The sequence below is a fragment of the Eptatretus burgeri genome, chromosome 4 (assembly GCF_056783735.1).
Source record: "Eptatretus burgeri isolate ZD-2024b chromosome 4, Ebu_testis_v1, whole genome shotgun sequence".
In the NCBI taxonomy this organism is placed as follows: domain Eukaryota; kingdom Metazoa; phylum Chordata; class Myxini; order Myxiniformes; family Myxinidae; genus Eptatretus; species Eptatretus burgeri.
Genome location: NC_140964.1, coordinates 117,576,453 through 117,592,732, shown reverse-complemented (window position 1 = coordinate 117,592,732; position 16,280 = coordinate 117,576,453). Strand labels below are relative to the sequence as shown.

The following is a 16,280-nucleotide window of genomic DNA, read 5'->3' as shown; positions in this document are numbered from 1 at the left end:
TACTTCAACAACCACAACCGCATCTCAACAACCACGCCATCCCTACCACAGTGCCAACCACGACATCTCCTCACCATCCCCTCAACAAAATCTCCACAAACGAACAACATCGCCTCACCTTCATCTCCATTGCGCCGCCATCTTTTCGCCAGCCACAGCGAATCCCAATGAGCGGCACTTCCGCCAAACACAACGGCTGCCTCGTTGGGGCGACGGCCGGTGATTTCTGCCACGTCCGCTTTCCACGGACGGTGATCTCTGCAACATCCGCTCTCTCCGCGTTTGGCGACGAAATCGGATCAAAACACCAAAAGGGGCGGAGACAGCGAGGGGTGAGAGGTCGAAGGTGGCAGATCAAACTCATCTCCCCGGACCCCATAAAAAGGCGCGCTGGAACGCCAAGCGAGTGAGTGGTTTTTGCCTGCAGTCTGTCTGGAGTCGAGCTGGAGTCGGGGTGGAGAGCGCCAAGGTTCGAGTCCAGTGGAAGGCAGTCGGGGTCATCGGAGCGCAGCGAAGCCTGGAGCACAGCCAAGCCGGCAGTACCGTGCCGAACTGTGGGTCGGTGGTGACGGCCGGAGAGAGGTCGCCAGCCAGCGAAACGCAGATGACGGAGCAAATGCTGAGGAACAGGTGGGCTCGTAAAAGAGCATCAACTCTTGAAAGGGCAAAGGCCCGTTCGCTCCTCTGAGGCGTCTTCGGATAGGCCCGATCGACCAGGCCGCACGGCAAGGCCCGGACCAACCGAGTCACCATTACACCAACCACCGTGTTGACGGAACATCGAAGGTCACTCAGCGAGTCACCACGAGGGTGGCAGGTAACCAGCCCGGTCTCACGGAGCTCCTTCGGTCTCCAAAGCTCCGCGAACATTAAAGGCCTATGGGCCCTGTTCTTACCCTTTCCTTTCCTGGGGTTTTCTTTGTATGAAAGTTGTGGCGCCGTGTCCGCTAAGTAGAATTGTGGTTAAGTGATTGTGTAGATAATAAATACATACGGCAGTAGGTCTTTGTTTGCTCGTGTCTTGTCCCTACCCCCATTCATTGCATATGTGCTTATATATCTGCATTGCTTCATTGACTGCATACATGTGACAAATAAATGTCCTTGTTTGAATGTTCACCTGCTCGTTGTGTCCCCTTCCTCCATTGAGCTGCCGTAATTACGTACGGAATATTATATTAGCTGGATTTTAATAGCCGATAAGATAATCGAGTCCAACGGGTCCTTGCGATAATACACCGCTCGGCAAATCTCAAACGGAGCGAGCTGCTTAAGCGGCTCGTTTCCAAGCAGGTCCCGTTGAGGTACAATCTCTCAGTAGTCTGCCCGCGCGAATAATTAGGTAAATCGACCATTCGGCGATCGGACCTTGTAGCATGGGTAGAGTATTGACAAGGTTGTGGTGTGCTTTAAAAACACACCGGTTGCTGGATTTCGGCGTTGATCCAGAAAGCTACGACAGGATTGCCTGTCCGGTGGGCGCGTGCGGCCGCGATTAGTTAAAAGCGGTCACCCGCACGCCGAAAGGGTGGAAACCACAATATATATATATATATATCGGCATTCCTCACTTAACGACGGAGTTCCGTTTCTACAACTAGATCGTTAAGCGAATTGGTCGATAAGCGAGGATTTATTTTTAAATGTTTATACAGTAGTGTGCTGTATACTATAATATACAGAATAGAGGAAATCAGCTCTAATAGACATTACTTAGGCTTGCATACTGTAAATACAGGTAATCGTTTTTATTTATTCTGAATAAAGAAAAGGTCGAAAGGAAACTCCAAATTGATAACTTTGTTTTAATTTGCATAACTCTTACATATTACTGAACATAAAAATACAATCAGCAAAAATTATAAAAATGATGTCCCAAAAAACATTAAAGTTATAAAAAAAAAAGACCAAGACATTCAGATTAACATTTTAGTCATTGAATCCTTCAAAGTGTGGTAGTGGTTTGGGGTCATCCCCATTAGCACGGCCGGATTGGGGCATTTTATTGGGGATTGGGGCATCATCGGAGTTATCAGCATGGTTATCAGGAGCTGTAGAGGGCCCGGGTAAGGGCGATGACAGCGAGGAAATGGAAGGACTTGTAGGGGTAGGGGTCCTGGGTGTAGCTTTCGAGAAGAATCCCGTTAGTGTGGTCTGCATTGTAATTTTCTTTATTTCTTCGTAAATTTCATGATAGCATCATAAAAGTTCATTAATTTGCCGTTCCACTTTCGTGAACCGTTCAGTATTCGGGTCCATACCCTCAAGTTCAAATATAGCCGCATTCACTTTCGAGAACACACCAGCTAACCCCTTTACAGTGAACTTCTTTTGTACTTCTTCCATTCTTTTCTCTTCTTCTTCCTCTTCCAAGTGCTGCTGCGCTTCCAACTCTATTAAATATTCGTTACTTAGCTCTCCCTTGACATATCTATCTATAATTCCAGCAATCTGTGTGTGTGTCTGTGTGTGACTGTCTGTGTGTGTGTGTCTGTGTGTGTGTGTGTCTGTATCTGTGACCGCTGTTTCTCAACAACCACTGGTCCAATCTAATTGAAACTTGCCAGCTATATTGCTCGGGCCCTGTGGATGTGCCTTTTCAAGGTTTGATAAAAAAATCGGACCAGTGCTTCCCAAGTTATGACCATTTATTTACCAACCAATGAAAAGACCCGTTGCTGCGTAGGCGTGGCTGCGTAGGCCGGTGCACGGCCACTACTTCCGGATAGTGATGACTTACTGTATTCTAAAAATTTCTCGATTTCTTATGCACATTTATAGATAAACACAATGCCCCAATCCAGTCGTCATTTACGAGAGCGAAGGAACGGCCTGTGTGGTTGTTTGAAAAAAAAAAAATTGGGGGTTTGCACGTACGGCCACGCACGTACGGGCACGCAAGAGCGAAGGAACGGCCTGTGTGGTTGTCATTTCTGGCTCGCGGTTTGAAAGTTTTTTTGTTTTGCACGTACGGCCATGCACGTAGAAACGGCCATGCACTACGGGCACGCGAGAGCGAAGGAACGGCCTGTGTGGTTGTTGTTTCTGGCTCGCGATTTGAAAGTTTTTTTTTTTTGCACGTATGGCCACGCACATACGGCCACGCACATACGGGCACGCACGTATGGGCACGAACGTTCGGGCACGTGAGAGCGAAGGAACGGTCTGTGTGGTTGTCGTTTCTTGATCGCGGTTTGAAAGTTTATTTTTTTTTGCATTTATGGTCATGCATGTACGGGCACGCGAGAGCGAAGGAACTGCCTATGTGGTTGCTGTTTCTGGCTCGCGATTTTAAAGTTTTTTTTTTTTTTTTTTTTTTTTTTTTTGCACGCACGGCCACGCATGCACGGGCATGCGAGAGCAAAGGAACGGCCTGTGTGATTGTTGTTTCTGTTGGTTTGAAATTGGGGGGTCGGCCATGACCCGACCGCTCTGACGGAGCCCCAAGTCGAGTCGGCCCGACCGATCGCCCGGAATATAGATCGTTGCCCCAGATAAGTCCAGAGTCGACGGGTCCTTGTGCAAGAACCGTGAAGGGCCAATGTTTCCACCACGTGGTACAGGGTTATTCGCCAATTCTTCGAAATACCTAGAGACCACGTGGCGATCTACCGAGCCTCCACACCCTCGACGGAACTCGTACGAACGAAGCCGCTTGTCCCGCGAGCCTGTCCCGAGCGGCTTAATCGCTGAGAATCGTCAGTCTGAATGTCCCCTTATGGCGGCCCAACGGCCTTCTAATTCCCAACACACGACATGCTCAATCAATGAAAGAAATGGACGCGACGAGCTGATAACATTTAACAATAGGGGTTTATTTATACAGTAATAATGGGGAACTAGGGAACACAAAGAGCAGAACTATACCGACTATACAAAATGGAATGCAATCATTTACAGCACAAAAAGCACTTAAAAGTTCTCTACTTGTTAGACGGGCCCATGGACACACATACGCACACACACACACACCCAAGAAATGGTGGCTGATGCCTTTAATGCGGACTTCAGCTCGGAGGGACAGATGAGCTGAAGCCCAGGACCTATCTTGGACCTCTCCACCTCGTGTGGTTTTCGAGCTGTTCGGACCCAGGCAAGAGCGAGGGCGAGCTGTTTCCAACCACAGCGAGCCGCGATCCTGACCGAGCTCCGGCGGATCCCCTCGCGCTCCGGGACACGTGCTGGTGAGACGAGGCGCTGATCCTTCCCCGAAGATGCATCGCTTCCCCGAAGAACCACTGACCAAGATGAGGCCGAGGGGTCACACCAAGCCGGGAACCAAGCAGAGACCACGAAGAGCTCCACGAACCAAGAAGAGCCAGCCAAACCAGACCACAAAGCAGAACAAAGGCTGAACCAGAACAACTCAGAACCAGCATGAGCCACGATCATTTCCGAGCTCCGGCGGATCCCCTCGAACCCTCCGAACCAGCACCAGCACCACCGCAACCCTTTGAACCACCCTTGAACAACCCCTGAACAACCAGCCAGAACCCAGAACTCTTGAACAACCCAAACAGAACACTTGAACAACCAGCCCGAACTAGGCAGTGAGTCTCCTTTCTTATCCCTATCAGCCCCTTCCCCCGCTTCTGGCGTGACTCATTCGACCTCGTGCACCCCCCCCCCCCCGCAACTGCGGGTGGGGGTTGTTTACCTCACTTTCTGAATCTCAGGATGGGAGGGTTCTTCTTCTTCTTTGCAGAGTAGGGGGAGGGTCGTTCTTCGTTGTTGTTGTGATTGAACCCTAACTCTTAAAATGAATCGCAGCACATTTAATAGATCCATCCATGAAACAATGGAAGGCGAGCTATCTATAGACCATGTACTTATCGAGATAACTGAGCTGAAGGAACTGAATGATGAGTGCGATTTCCAAATTTGTAACAATATATTTGAAAAACACACACACACAAACACACAAACACACCAGGCTCTGGTCCACTTTTAAACCCACATATGCAGAGAACAATTAACATATATGTAAATTTACTTTTCCTGAAATTCTCTCAGATGCACGATGAATTGCCATCCATCCATCCATTCATTGGGACTACACTCTGCGCAGAGCGTTGGTGATGCCTAAAGGCCCAGTCACATCTTGACGTTTTCGCCAGCAATGGCAACGTATTAAAATGTATGTAAAACGCTGGCTTATGTTGAACTTTTGATGTTTTTTTTTAAAGATTCGGACGTATTCATAACGACTTGGTCTTATGCATAACATATTAGTAACGGACACAGAACGTTTCGTTGTGTTATAGCTAACTTATACCAACGAATGCTGAACCTGTTGTTGGCCTTCACAACCTATGCCCAACGATAGTCAAACTTATGCATAGCGCGCTGCACGCATCACCGACGATGACGTGGTGTAGCTTATTAAAAGGCTGCCGCACAACAATTCAACTCATAACCGCCGCAGAAATGGAAGTGTCAACATCGCAGTCACACCTTGGCGATCTTGCCAGCGTATGCCGACCTCTGAAAAATGCGTCTAAAACGCTGGCGCACGTCGAATACGGTATGGGTAAGTTTGGTATGCGTGAATAGAACGCTAAAGTACGCTATCATATGTCGTATTAAATGGAGTACGTCTTGTAATTTTAAACATGTTGAAAATTTTACGACGTACTTGCCGTATGACACACGCTCCGCATGCGATGGGAATAAGTTGTACGCACGATATGCGATCGTTGACACGTCGACACACGTTACTTGTAAGTTACTCATAAGTCGAAACACGTCAAGGTAATGGTTAGCGTCAGTGTTCCAGACCACCGGTTTTTTTTTTCTTCGGTATGATGGTGTTCAGTGTACAGTGCGGTTATGATTTAAATCATTGAGCGGCAGCCTATTAATTATATTTTATTATAACTGCACTCGAAATTGAAGTGTCAAAATCACAATCATACCGAAGGATGGAAGAAAAAAAAATAAAAAAAATAAAACCAGAGAGTCTGGAACACTGACCGCTAACCATTACCTCATGTGTTTCGACTTATGAGCATCTTACAAGTAACGTGTGTCGATGTGTGTCACCGATCGCGTAACGTGAGTACAACACGTTACTCATAGGTTAGAAATAAGTTTCGGGTACGCTAAACATTACCTCGACGTATTTCGACTTATGAGTAACTTACAAGTAACATGTGTCGACGTGTGTCAATGATCGCGTGACATGCCTACAACTTATGGCCAGCGTTATGCGGAACATGCGAGTCATACACTGGCATAAGTCTTAAAATTTCAAGCATTGAAAAGTTGAGGACAACCGAAAAGTACAACGTTTAAAGCCAGCGTACAACGACGTATGGCAGTGTTTTTCAACGTGCTCTCAATGTTATCAAAACTTACCCATAACATATTCAACGTGTGCCAGCGTTTTAGACAAATTTTCCAAAAATCGGCATAAGCTGGCTAAAACGTCAAGGTGTGACTGGGCCTTAAGCAGTCTCATTAACTATTGGACACAATCCTGGAAGGGTCGCCACTCTGACACAGGATACCAGCAAGCTGGTACTCATTTTGCCGACCTCGGAAGGATGACAGACAGAGTCAACCCCACTTGATATCAATTCAACAGCCGAGCGGGATTTGAACTCCGGATCCTAGGATCCCGAGCCCACCACACTAACCATTAAGCAACACCAGGCATCACAGGAATTTCCACTTTCCTGGAAGTTAATTTCCAGGTTCAACATGCCCAATCATCTCAGAAACCAGATTTGTGATTGGATAGGAAACGTGTACGATCCTGAAAGGAGCGGGGTGGGGGCAGCGGGCAGCGTGGTCGGGTGGGGTGGGGGCGTAGGGAAGCCTGATGGGGGACAGGGTGGTGGGTGCACAGTGACATGCTGTGGGGGGGGGGGGGCACTTTCTCTCTGAGATGTGGAATTCCAGAATAATTTCCCTGTGGAGTCCAATTCAACTGAGATGGAAAGTTAGTGTGAGGTTAATGAGGAATGTTTCATTTTAGACCCAGAGAATCTTTTTGAGTTTTTGGATTATGAATCAGGGTTTTCATCTACATTCAGGTCATGAATGTTGAATATCCCAAGGACAGGAAAAGTCGGTAACAAGTTCTGGAACAAAGTACACCACCCCACGTCAAATAAATAAAAAAACAAGCAGTCATAGACTGGTACTTACGAAATCGTCAACTTGACCTCTGACCTTGTCTAATAAAATCTGTCTCTGGAGAAGGTAGCGACGCAAACCAGAAGTTTCTACGATGATTCTGTACCAAACCATCAAAAATCGAATGATTTGGATGTTTGACCTCACCGTGACCTTGACCTTTGACCGATTTTGACCAAAATCTAATCAGCGCTAGCCACCACCCTCCTGAATTACGTGGTGTAATTTGACATTGGTAGCACCTTCCATTCTCGAGTTATCGTGCCTACAAACAAACAAACACACAAACAAACAAACAAACAGAAACGGAAGTCATCAATATACTTAAGAAATCTTTAGATTTCGTAAGTAACAAACAAAAAGAAAACAAACGGAGTTCAAACGAAGCCCTCCCTCCCTTCAGCGCCCGGCGATGACGTCATGCATGGCCTGTGTGTGGAAGTGGGAAGGAGCGGTTTACAATGGTTCCTCGTACCCTTGTTACACGTCGTCATTTCGAGATCAAATGAGATGTACAAGTGAATGATAAAAGGTTTCTGATCGTTTTGTAGTTAAAAGGAAGAATGAGGTTTCATCGTCGTTGTGGTAAGTTTAGTCATGATCCGATATAAAACAATGGAGTGAATAAAACAAAGGGAGTGAAAAACACCTCGTCATACAATCAACAATCAAATCCCTCAACAAACATTGAATAAAAACTCCTTTAACTTACCTTCATCGACGTCATCAAGGAACAGAAAATTATTTATTTAATATTTAAATAACAATCTCAGAATTAAATAAGAATTCCGAAAATGTTTCTTCCGATCAGTTAATTCCGGCCCGACCACAATGAGCACGTTGTTGTTACTGACCAAGGGTCACAGGAAGATCAACCCGGAAGTCCTTCATCGTACTTCCGCTAAAAAACACGTGATTCTTCTTCCTCCTCGTAATCACTTTAATTGTCCTTTTAATCACTGATCTGCACTCGACGAGTTTAAGGCTCATTGGTGTCACGTGACCACTACTAAAGCGACAGATCGGCCATTTTACCACTCTCATTCAATATTCATGGTGCACGAGTGATACCTCTTTAGGATTACCTTTCGTTCTGTTACTGTTCAATCATTCACTGACGAGATGGTTGGAGGGACAAACAATCCCTTCCATTGACCTCGTGAATGAGTGAACGTGAGAACACTTTCCTTCATGCCGCCACTCGCCTCTCGTGCGTTCCGTCGTCCTCCTCTGATCTGATCATTCTTTGAAACACCCAAACAGAATACTTAACTCGTCACGGACACGAACTTGGTGTCCTTTACCCCTTTACCTGCTGTCATTTCGATGAATCTTTACCACAACCTTCAGCACCCGTGATGCAGCAAAGTTTGTTCACGAAATTAAAAACTAATCAGCGTTGGCGGCGTCTGTTGGGGGTTGGGGGCGTCTGTTGGGAGTTGGGTGGCATCTGTTGGGGGTTTGGGGAGGTCTGCTGGGGGTTTGCGGGCGTCTGTTGGGGGGTTTGGGGGCATCTGTTGGGGGTTTGGGTGGGCGTCTGTTGGGGGTTTGGGGGCATCTGTTGGGGGTTTGGGTGGGCGTCTGTTGGGGGGTTTGGGGGCATCTGTTGGGGGTTTGGGTGGGCGTCTGTTGGGGGTTTGTGGGCGTCTGTTGGGGGGTTTGGGGGCATCTGTTGGGGGTTGGGGCGTCTGTTGGGGGTTTGGGGGCGTCTGCTGGGGGTTTGGGGGCGTCTGTTGGGGGTTTGGGGAGGTCTGCTGGGGGTTTGCGGGTGTCTGTTGGGGGTTTGGGGGCATCTGTTGGGGGTTGGGGCGTCTGTTGGGGGTTTGGGGGCGTCTGTTGGGGTTTTTGGAGGCGTCTGTTGGGAGTTTGGGGGCATCTGTTGGGGGTTTGGAGGTGCCTGCTGGGAGTTTGGAGGCATCTGCGGGGGTTCGGGGTGTCTCCTAGGAGTTTGGGGGCATCTGTTGGGGGTTTGGGGGCATCTGCTGGGGGTTTGGGTGAGTCTCTTGGTTTGGGGCGCCTGTTGGGGGTTTGGGGGCGTCTGCTGGGGGTTTCGGGGCGTCTGTTGCTTTGGGGGCGTCTGCTTGGGTTTGGGGGCGTCTGTTGGGGGTTTGGGGGCGTCTGCTGGGGGTTTGAATGACTGTTGCTCCTGATCCAGGTGGAGCTTGAAGGACTCGCGGTCCCATTGCTTTTTTTACGGAGCGGGGATTAACGAGGGAGGACGAACGAGTGTATTTATATTCATGGCCACCATGACTCCCACCTCGTTGGGTCAGCCAACGTTGGGACTCCAGTTTAACATCCATCCGAGGCACAGCACACACACTGATTAATCACCCTGATTGTGGAACACCAGGATGGCAATTTATACTTGTGTCAGGATTCAAACCCAGGCTAGACAGCTTGGAGGCGAGTGTGTGATGGGATGTCCAGTTTTACGTCCATCCGAGGGTCCTGAGTTCAAGTCCCCGCTCAGTTGTTGAATTAATATCAGGTGGGGTTGACTCTGCCTGTCATCCTTCCGAGGTTGGCAAAATGAGTGCCACCTTGCTTGTCTTCTGTGTCGGAGTGGTGACCCGTCCAGGATTGTGCCCAATAGCCAAGAAGAATGCTGAGGCAGCACCAATGCTCTGCACAGAGTCTGGTCCCAATGGATGGATTTTAAAAAATCAGGGTTTGGGGGCGTCTGTCTGGGGTTTCAATGACTGTTGCTCCTGATCCATGTGAGCTTGATATGAAGTACTCGTGGTCCTATTTTTTTTTATGTAGGGAGAATTAATGGGAAAGGATGAACGAGTGTATTCATGTTAACAGCCACCATTAATCCCACCTTGTCGTTGGGTCTGCCGAGGGAAGTTTGACCCAAGTCTTTTCACGAACCGGTTGGTGCCGGCGACAGCTAGACAGAGCATTGAGGCGAGTGTGCGACGGGATGTCCAGTTTAACGTCCATCCGAGGCACAGCACACACACTGATGAACCACCCTGTGAAATACCAGGATGGCAATTCATATCTGTGTCGGGATTTAAACCCAGGCTCGACAGCTTAGAGGTGAGTGTGCGATGAGACTTCCAGGTTACCGTCCATCCGAGGGACCACACATACCGATTAATCAGCCTGCCCGAAGCAGACATGTACATTCTCCCTGCTGGTCACTCTTGCCTACCATTTGGGCATCTATATCAATAATTGTGTGTGTGTGTGTGTGTGTGTGTGTGTGTGTGTGTGTGTGTGTGTGTGTGTGTGTGTGCGCGTGTGTGTGTGTGTGTGTGCACGTGTGTCAGTGTGTCAACTTGGTAATGTCAGTGTGTCTCCTCCATAACTCTAAAACAATGAAACCGAGCAGCCTGAAACTTGGCATGCATAATTAATAAGGGAATGCCAAGGAAGTGCATGAGTGAAAATTGGATGTTTGGGTTAATTAAAAAACCCATTTTGAAGATTTGAACGGCCTTATTTAATTACAACCTTCTTCAAGAGATCCTCGGCCACCTCACATTATGCGGTCTTAAGGCGTATACTGGGTTACCTTGCTGGGGTCTGAAGTCGCCATGTTTTTTGGCCTGCTCAACCATGTCTTGACTTGGAACAGGCCACAACTCTTTCTTAATGATTTTTTTTTCACTTTCCATCCTCATATTATCGAATGCCTGTTCATCATGGCAACAAATCGCTGGGTACATTGCAATGCTTATAAACACCTGGAGATGCCAGCGTTTGTGGCTTTATTTCATTTCTGCACATGGCATAACCTCGATAATCTCTTAAACTAAGCTCAATTACAAATAAGCTCTGGAGTTGAACTTAACAGCAGTTCAGACTCCTTAAGAAGTGTACATTTGTCAAATTTGGACATTTGGACAAAGCTCTCGCTTGCGAAGCCAGCCGTCCTTCTCGACCATTTAATTGGAGTGCTTGCTTGAGTGCTTAAGCCACTTGCCGAGCGCCCCACATTTTATGCGGTGCAGTTCCTGTCCTGATCAGGATGTATAGTCAGCAGTTGCCATATGGTGGAGTGTGTTCTGATAACGCGTCTTTTCACTACAGCGGGGATTTAATTCAACTACAACAACCGCGCGACCTCAATTTTAGTGAATCATTCACTCACTGCAGACTCTTTTGCTGCACAACGTCATTCCGAGTGAGTTGTTCATGTGCCTCATTCTGAGCGAGTTGTTCGTGCTCATCATTCTGAGCGAGTGGTTCATGCTCCGTCATGCCGAGCGAGTCGTTTGTGCTCGTCATTGTGAGCAAGGTATTCATGCTCTTCATTGTGAGTGAGGTATTTGTGCTCCGTATTTCTGAGAGTCGTTTCTGCTCCTTCATTCTGAGAGTCATTTGTACTCCATCATTCTGAGCGAGTTGTTCATGATGAGCATGGTTCTGACTGTGTGAGAAGTTCCAAGGTGTGTCGGGAGATGAATAATGTCCTGAGATGTTACAAGTAGGTCGACAAACAGAAAATGAAGGCAGCCACTCAAGTCTCCATTATGAAGTTCTTCATAAAAAATCACAAGCTAATCAGTTTCCATTTCACCTTCTGAGCCTCCAATCTCAACTGGCAGCCTGTGATACCTGAATAAGTCTGCCATAAGCAATATGTACTGTATCCAACCACAATCATAAACAACTCTTATTAAAAAGTAATTAATTTTAATGTTTTTATTTGTTATGTTTTATTTATGCATTGTTTCTGCTTTTTTTTACCCCTTCTCGCTCCCCCCTGCTTCCTCTCCTCAGTCTGCCGACCTCCATACTCCTCCCCCATCTTTCCCCCCCCCACTTTTTCTCCCCCCACCCCCACTGCCCTTAGTGTATCTGTCATTCCAGATGGTGGTCATCTCCGACCATGTACGGACGGTGGTTATGTCCGGAAGGACCCTCCCCTCACACAGCTTAACTTTGCCTCCCCCCCACACTGCCTTCCCTTGACGTATCTGAACGGTGGTTATGTCCCGCCGATAGTTATATCCGGACATGTCTAGATGGACACTCCCCAAACACTGCCTTCCCTTGCCCTCCCCTCATGCTGCATTCCCTTGCCCTCCCCTCACACTGCATTCCCATTCCGCACCGCTCGTCACTCCTCTCCTCGCTCCCCCTCCTTCGTCACTCTCACCTCCTTCCTCGCTCCCGCACCACGCCTCTATCTCCCTCTTCCATCGATCTTCTCCCCTCCTCGCTCCCCCTCCCCTCACTCGACCCTCCCTCCTCTCCTTCTTACTCCTCCCTCCCTCCCCCACCCTCCATAATATTCCCATCAGCGAAGTGACAGGTTATATTTGCACATCCATAATAATTAGCAGTGTCTGTGTCTCCTCCATCACTCCAAAACCGTGAAACCTAACGGCGTGAAACTTTCCGTGCAAACGAAGGGAACTCCAAGAGAGTGCATGAATAAAAATTGGATCGTTGGGTAAATTTAAACACACCTTTTGATGATAACGGCTTACCTTCACGGAATGCTTATTCTTGTTTCGCCAACTTCATCTCATAGGGGTCTTAGCCAACTAAAAATATCTTGCTTTGGCAACATGATCTACTCTCACAGACTCATTAAACTATATAATCAAAATATTATCTCGGATTTGGGGATCGGATCTTGTGGACTAAATAAGTGTCAAAAGCTGGAGTGAAATCTGAAAGTGTTAAGAAGTTACCGATTCTTATAACTGAGCATATACGCAAATTCATTTGAGGAAGGCTATGCTTCCATCTTCTCCAGGTTTACACAAGAATCTGTGAAATTGCCAAAGCATTAAACTTAACTTTTTTTCCTTACATGGTAAGATGGCCGAGAGGTAGGCACCCTTGCTCTGAGCAGTTCTGCCTGGGTTTGAATCTCAACCCAGGTATAAACTGTCATCCCGGTGTTTCACAGGCAGGGTGATCAATCAATGTGCCTGTCATCCCTCCGATGGACGTTAAACTAGGTGTCACATCTTCCGGAATTAGTTGGTGGACATTAAAGATCCCTTCGCACTGTCCTTTGCAACGAGTAGGGGAGCTCTCCCCGGCATCCTGGCCAAATTCCAAATTACTGATCTAACCTAAAGAATCAGCAGCGCTGCCACAACCTCAGTCAATGATACTACTTGCAGCCTTGTGCTGCACAAGAAAAGAGGAGACAACCAGACCTATATTTATAGTATCTTATTGCAATAACCAGCGTGCCTGGTGTTGGCTTAGTGGTTAGGATGGTGGCTTGGGATCCCAGGGTCCTGAGTTCAAGCCCCGTTGGCTGCTGAACTAACACCAGGGGGTTGACTCAGCCTGTCATCCTTCCGAGGTCGGCGAAATGAGTACCAGTGTACTGGTCCCGGTGTATGCCCCGGTTAGAATAGGTGTACCATATCCCTGTGTGTCGTAAGAGGCGACCAGGGTTGGCGTCAGGAAGGGTATCCGGCCATAAAACATTGCCTCAAGAAAAATCCAAACCTCTGCACAGCAGGGAAAAATAGCTGTAAAAACGGTCATATATTGCAATAACCAGCGTGGATAAGAACAATACTGTTGCGAATTCGCGCCCGCCGGCGTGCGAGGGGCCACGTAACTCGAATCGCGGCACGTCGCTCACCGGACGGACAATTCCGTCGTGACCCTATCGGACTAACGCCGGGAACTAGTCACGGGTGGGCCTTTCGGCCTCACCACGATCGTGCCAATCGCCCCCCCCCCCCCGCGTGGGATAGGGTTGTTCGCCAAATTCGACCTACCTAGGTACCCACACGGAGGGTAGACCGGGCGATCGCACCTCGCTGCAGGTCGACTTCGGACACGGGCCACTTTAAGCGACCCGTTCCGTACTATCAGGAAAACCGAGCAGTGTTATATAGTCAACCTCGACGGTTCCGATTAATTATCGAGCGTATTCAGCCCACTACCAACCCTTTACGTGAAGTAAGATGGAGATTCAATTAAAGAAAAGACGAAGCGAAACGGGAAAGACAGTTCAACATAAAGCACATTTATTCCGCGGCAAACGGAAAGCACACATATACAATTACAACAATTATGCACCAAAAGCAAATGTAACAAAAGAACCACAACAATTATGCACCAAAAGCAATTGCAACAAAAGAAACACAATGCAGATCTACTACCAACTACGCGAGCACACGGCAACACTTACACAGTTTTACTTTACAGACGGCGCCGACAACACATATACTCAAAATCAAAAGAAAAGGGCCACCCTCGAATACAAGGGGGCAGACGTGGTCTGTGGGCGCGAGACCGCGTAGAGCCTACCCATCTTGCGATGAGCCGCAACATGGCGGCGGTGCCCCGACTCCGCGCCCCTTCGCGGGTCTCGCCGGCACCGCTTGGAATGGGGTGGGAACGGGCCCCCCCCTTCGCACTATCTCAGCACGGGGGGAAACAGGGGGGGTTGTTGATGCTCTGGGGAAAGAGGACAGCTGGCTTGCTTGGGTCCCGCGACGAGCGACTCCACTGCGCCCTCGACCGCGTTCCCGGCTTCCACTCTCTGCAGCTCCCCGACAGACTCCGAACCCCGACTCTCCTCCAGACCCGTCTTGACTGCTGCTGCCACACTTCGCCGCCGCCACACCTCTCCAACTCGAGCCCGAAACAGAAACCCTCTCAATTCGCCCCGCGCTCGGCGCTTTATAGTGGAGCAGGAGAAACCATATGCAGATTTTCGGATCAGGATGGGCTCGGGGGCGGAGCCACGCTCGCCCATTGGACGGAGGAAAAGTGGGCGTGAATCATTCCTGATCCGACTTCCCCTCGGAAAGGCCGTTTTTTTGCACCCGAGGCTCGGCGTGCGTCCCGCACGAGGCCAGGACAGCCTGACGCTCGGCGTTCACAAGCGGTGCGGGAATGGCCGCAGAAGGAGAGGCGAAGGTGGTGGAGGGTTTATTGTGGCGGTGATGGCCATGGCGACGCTTGGAATGGCGGTGATGCGATGGTTGCGAGAGCGGGTTGTGAAGGTAAAGGTCGTGGCTGTTGGCGTTGTTGTTGTTGTGAAGCGGCGTTGCGGTTGGTGGTTGTTGTGTGATGGCGGTTGAGACGTGGTTGGTTCAAAATAAAGATAGAACAGAAAAACAGCTATCTTAAAGGGTCGCAGCCCGAATGAATCACATTTATTCCCTCTAAACAACGGGTTTGGGGCTAACTAGACATGTACTTACAGAGATATCTCACCTACGGGACCTGAATGGTGGTTTGCGAATTTCCTCAACCACAACAATACGTTGGCCTTTCCACACGTTGCTGCTGAGGCACAGGCTTTTTTAACTGAGGATAATGACTTTACATGAGATGCTGTGTTGTCATGATTTACACCAATCATAATGCAAGCATTTCTTTTGGACAAATATATTTGTAATATTGGTGATATTATTAGCCCACGCTGGACTTAGTCCAAAACAGGGACTTATTGATTGGGTCCCATCCATCCATGCTTCTGTCCGCAGCCATATCTCGGACATGTATGGACCGATTTTGTTCAAACTTGTCAAAAGTACAAACATTATGGTTTACAGATGCATATTATTTTGTTTTGTGGTTCAATCAAACATGGCCTACTGACGACCATTTCAGTTGTGAAAAAAAAACCCGATGTTGAACAGATCCTCAACCATTTCTCAGACATGCATTTACCGGCATTGTTCCAACTTGGCACCCGGATAAGGAATGATGACTTTCATATGCACATCATTTCTTTTTTCAAGATCAGATACAAGATGGCCAACAGGCGGCCAGTTTAGTTCTAAAAAAAACCCTAATGTTGAACATGTTTTTTGAGATCAGATCCAACCATTTCTTGGATATGCATTTCCCAATGTTGTTCAAACCTGGCACACAGATTAATAATCATGGCTTCCATAATCGTGTCATTTTTTTCGAGATCAGATCCAAGATGGCCGACTGACGACTATTTTAGTTTAAAAAAAAACCCGATCGTGAAGATGCCCTCAACCATTTCTCGGACGTATATTCACCAATGTTGTTCAAACTTGGTACCAGGATAACGAAAGATGGCTTGCATATGCACATCATTGTTTTTCGAGATCAGATCCAATATGGCCGACTGGTGGCCATTTTGTTACTTAAATGTGTCCCCAACCATTTCTTAAACATGCATGGTCCGATTCTATTCAAACGATGGCATACAAGTG

General features: G+C 48.0%; 1 protein-coding gene across 1 annotated transcript in view; it reads right to left on the bottom strand.

The window, feature by feature from the left end:
* LOC147028953 (uncharacterized) overlaps positions 1–7,988 on the bottom strand; it is a 42,855-nt gene extending 34,867 nt beyond the window's left edge. Inside the window, exon 1 of the mRNA XM_085879835.1 lies at positions 7,853–7,988. Within this exon, the coding sequence (XP_085735961.1) occupies positions 7,853–7,867 (15 nt within the window). The 5' untranslated portion in view covers positions 7,868–7,988. The remainder of the gene's footprint in view (positions 1–7,852) is intronic.
* Between the last annotated feature and the right edge of the window lie 8,292 nt (positions 7,989–16,280).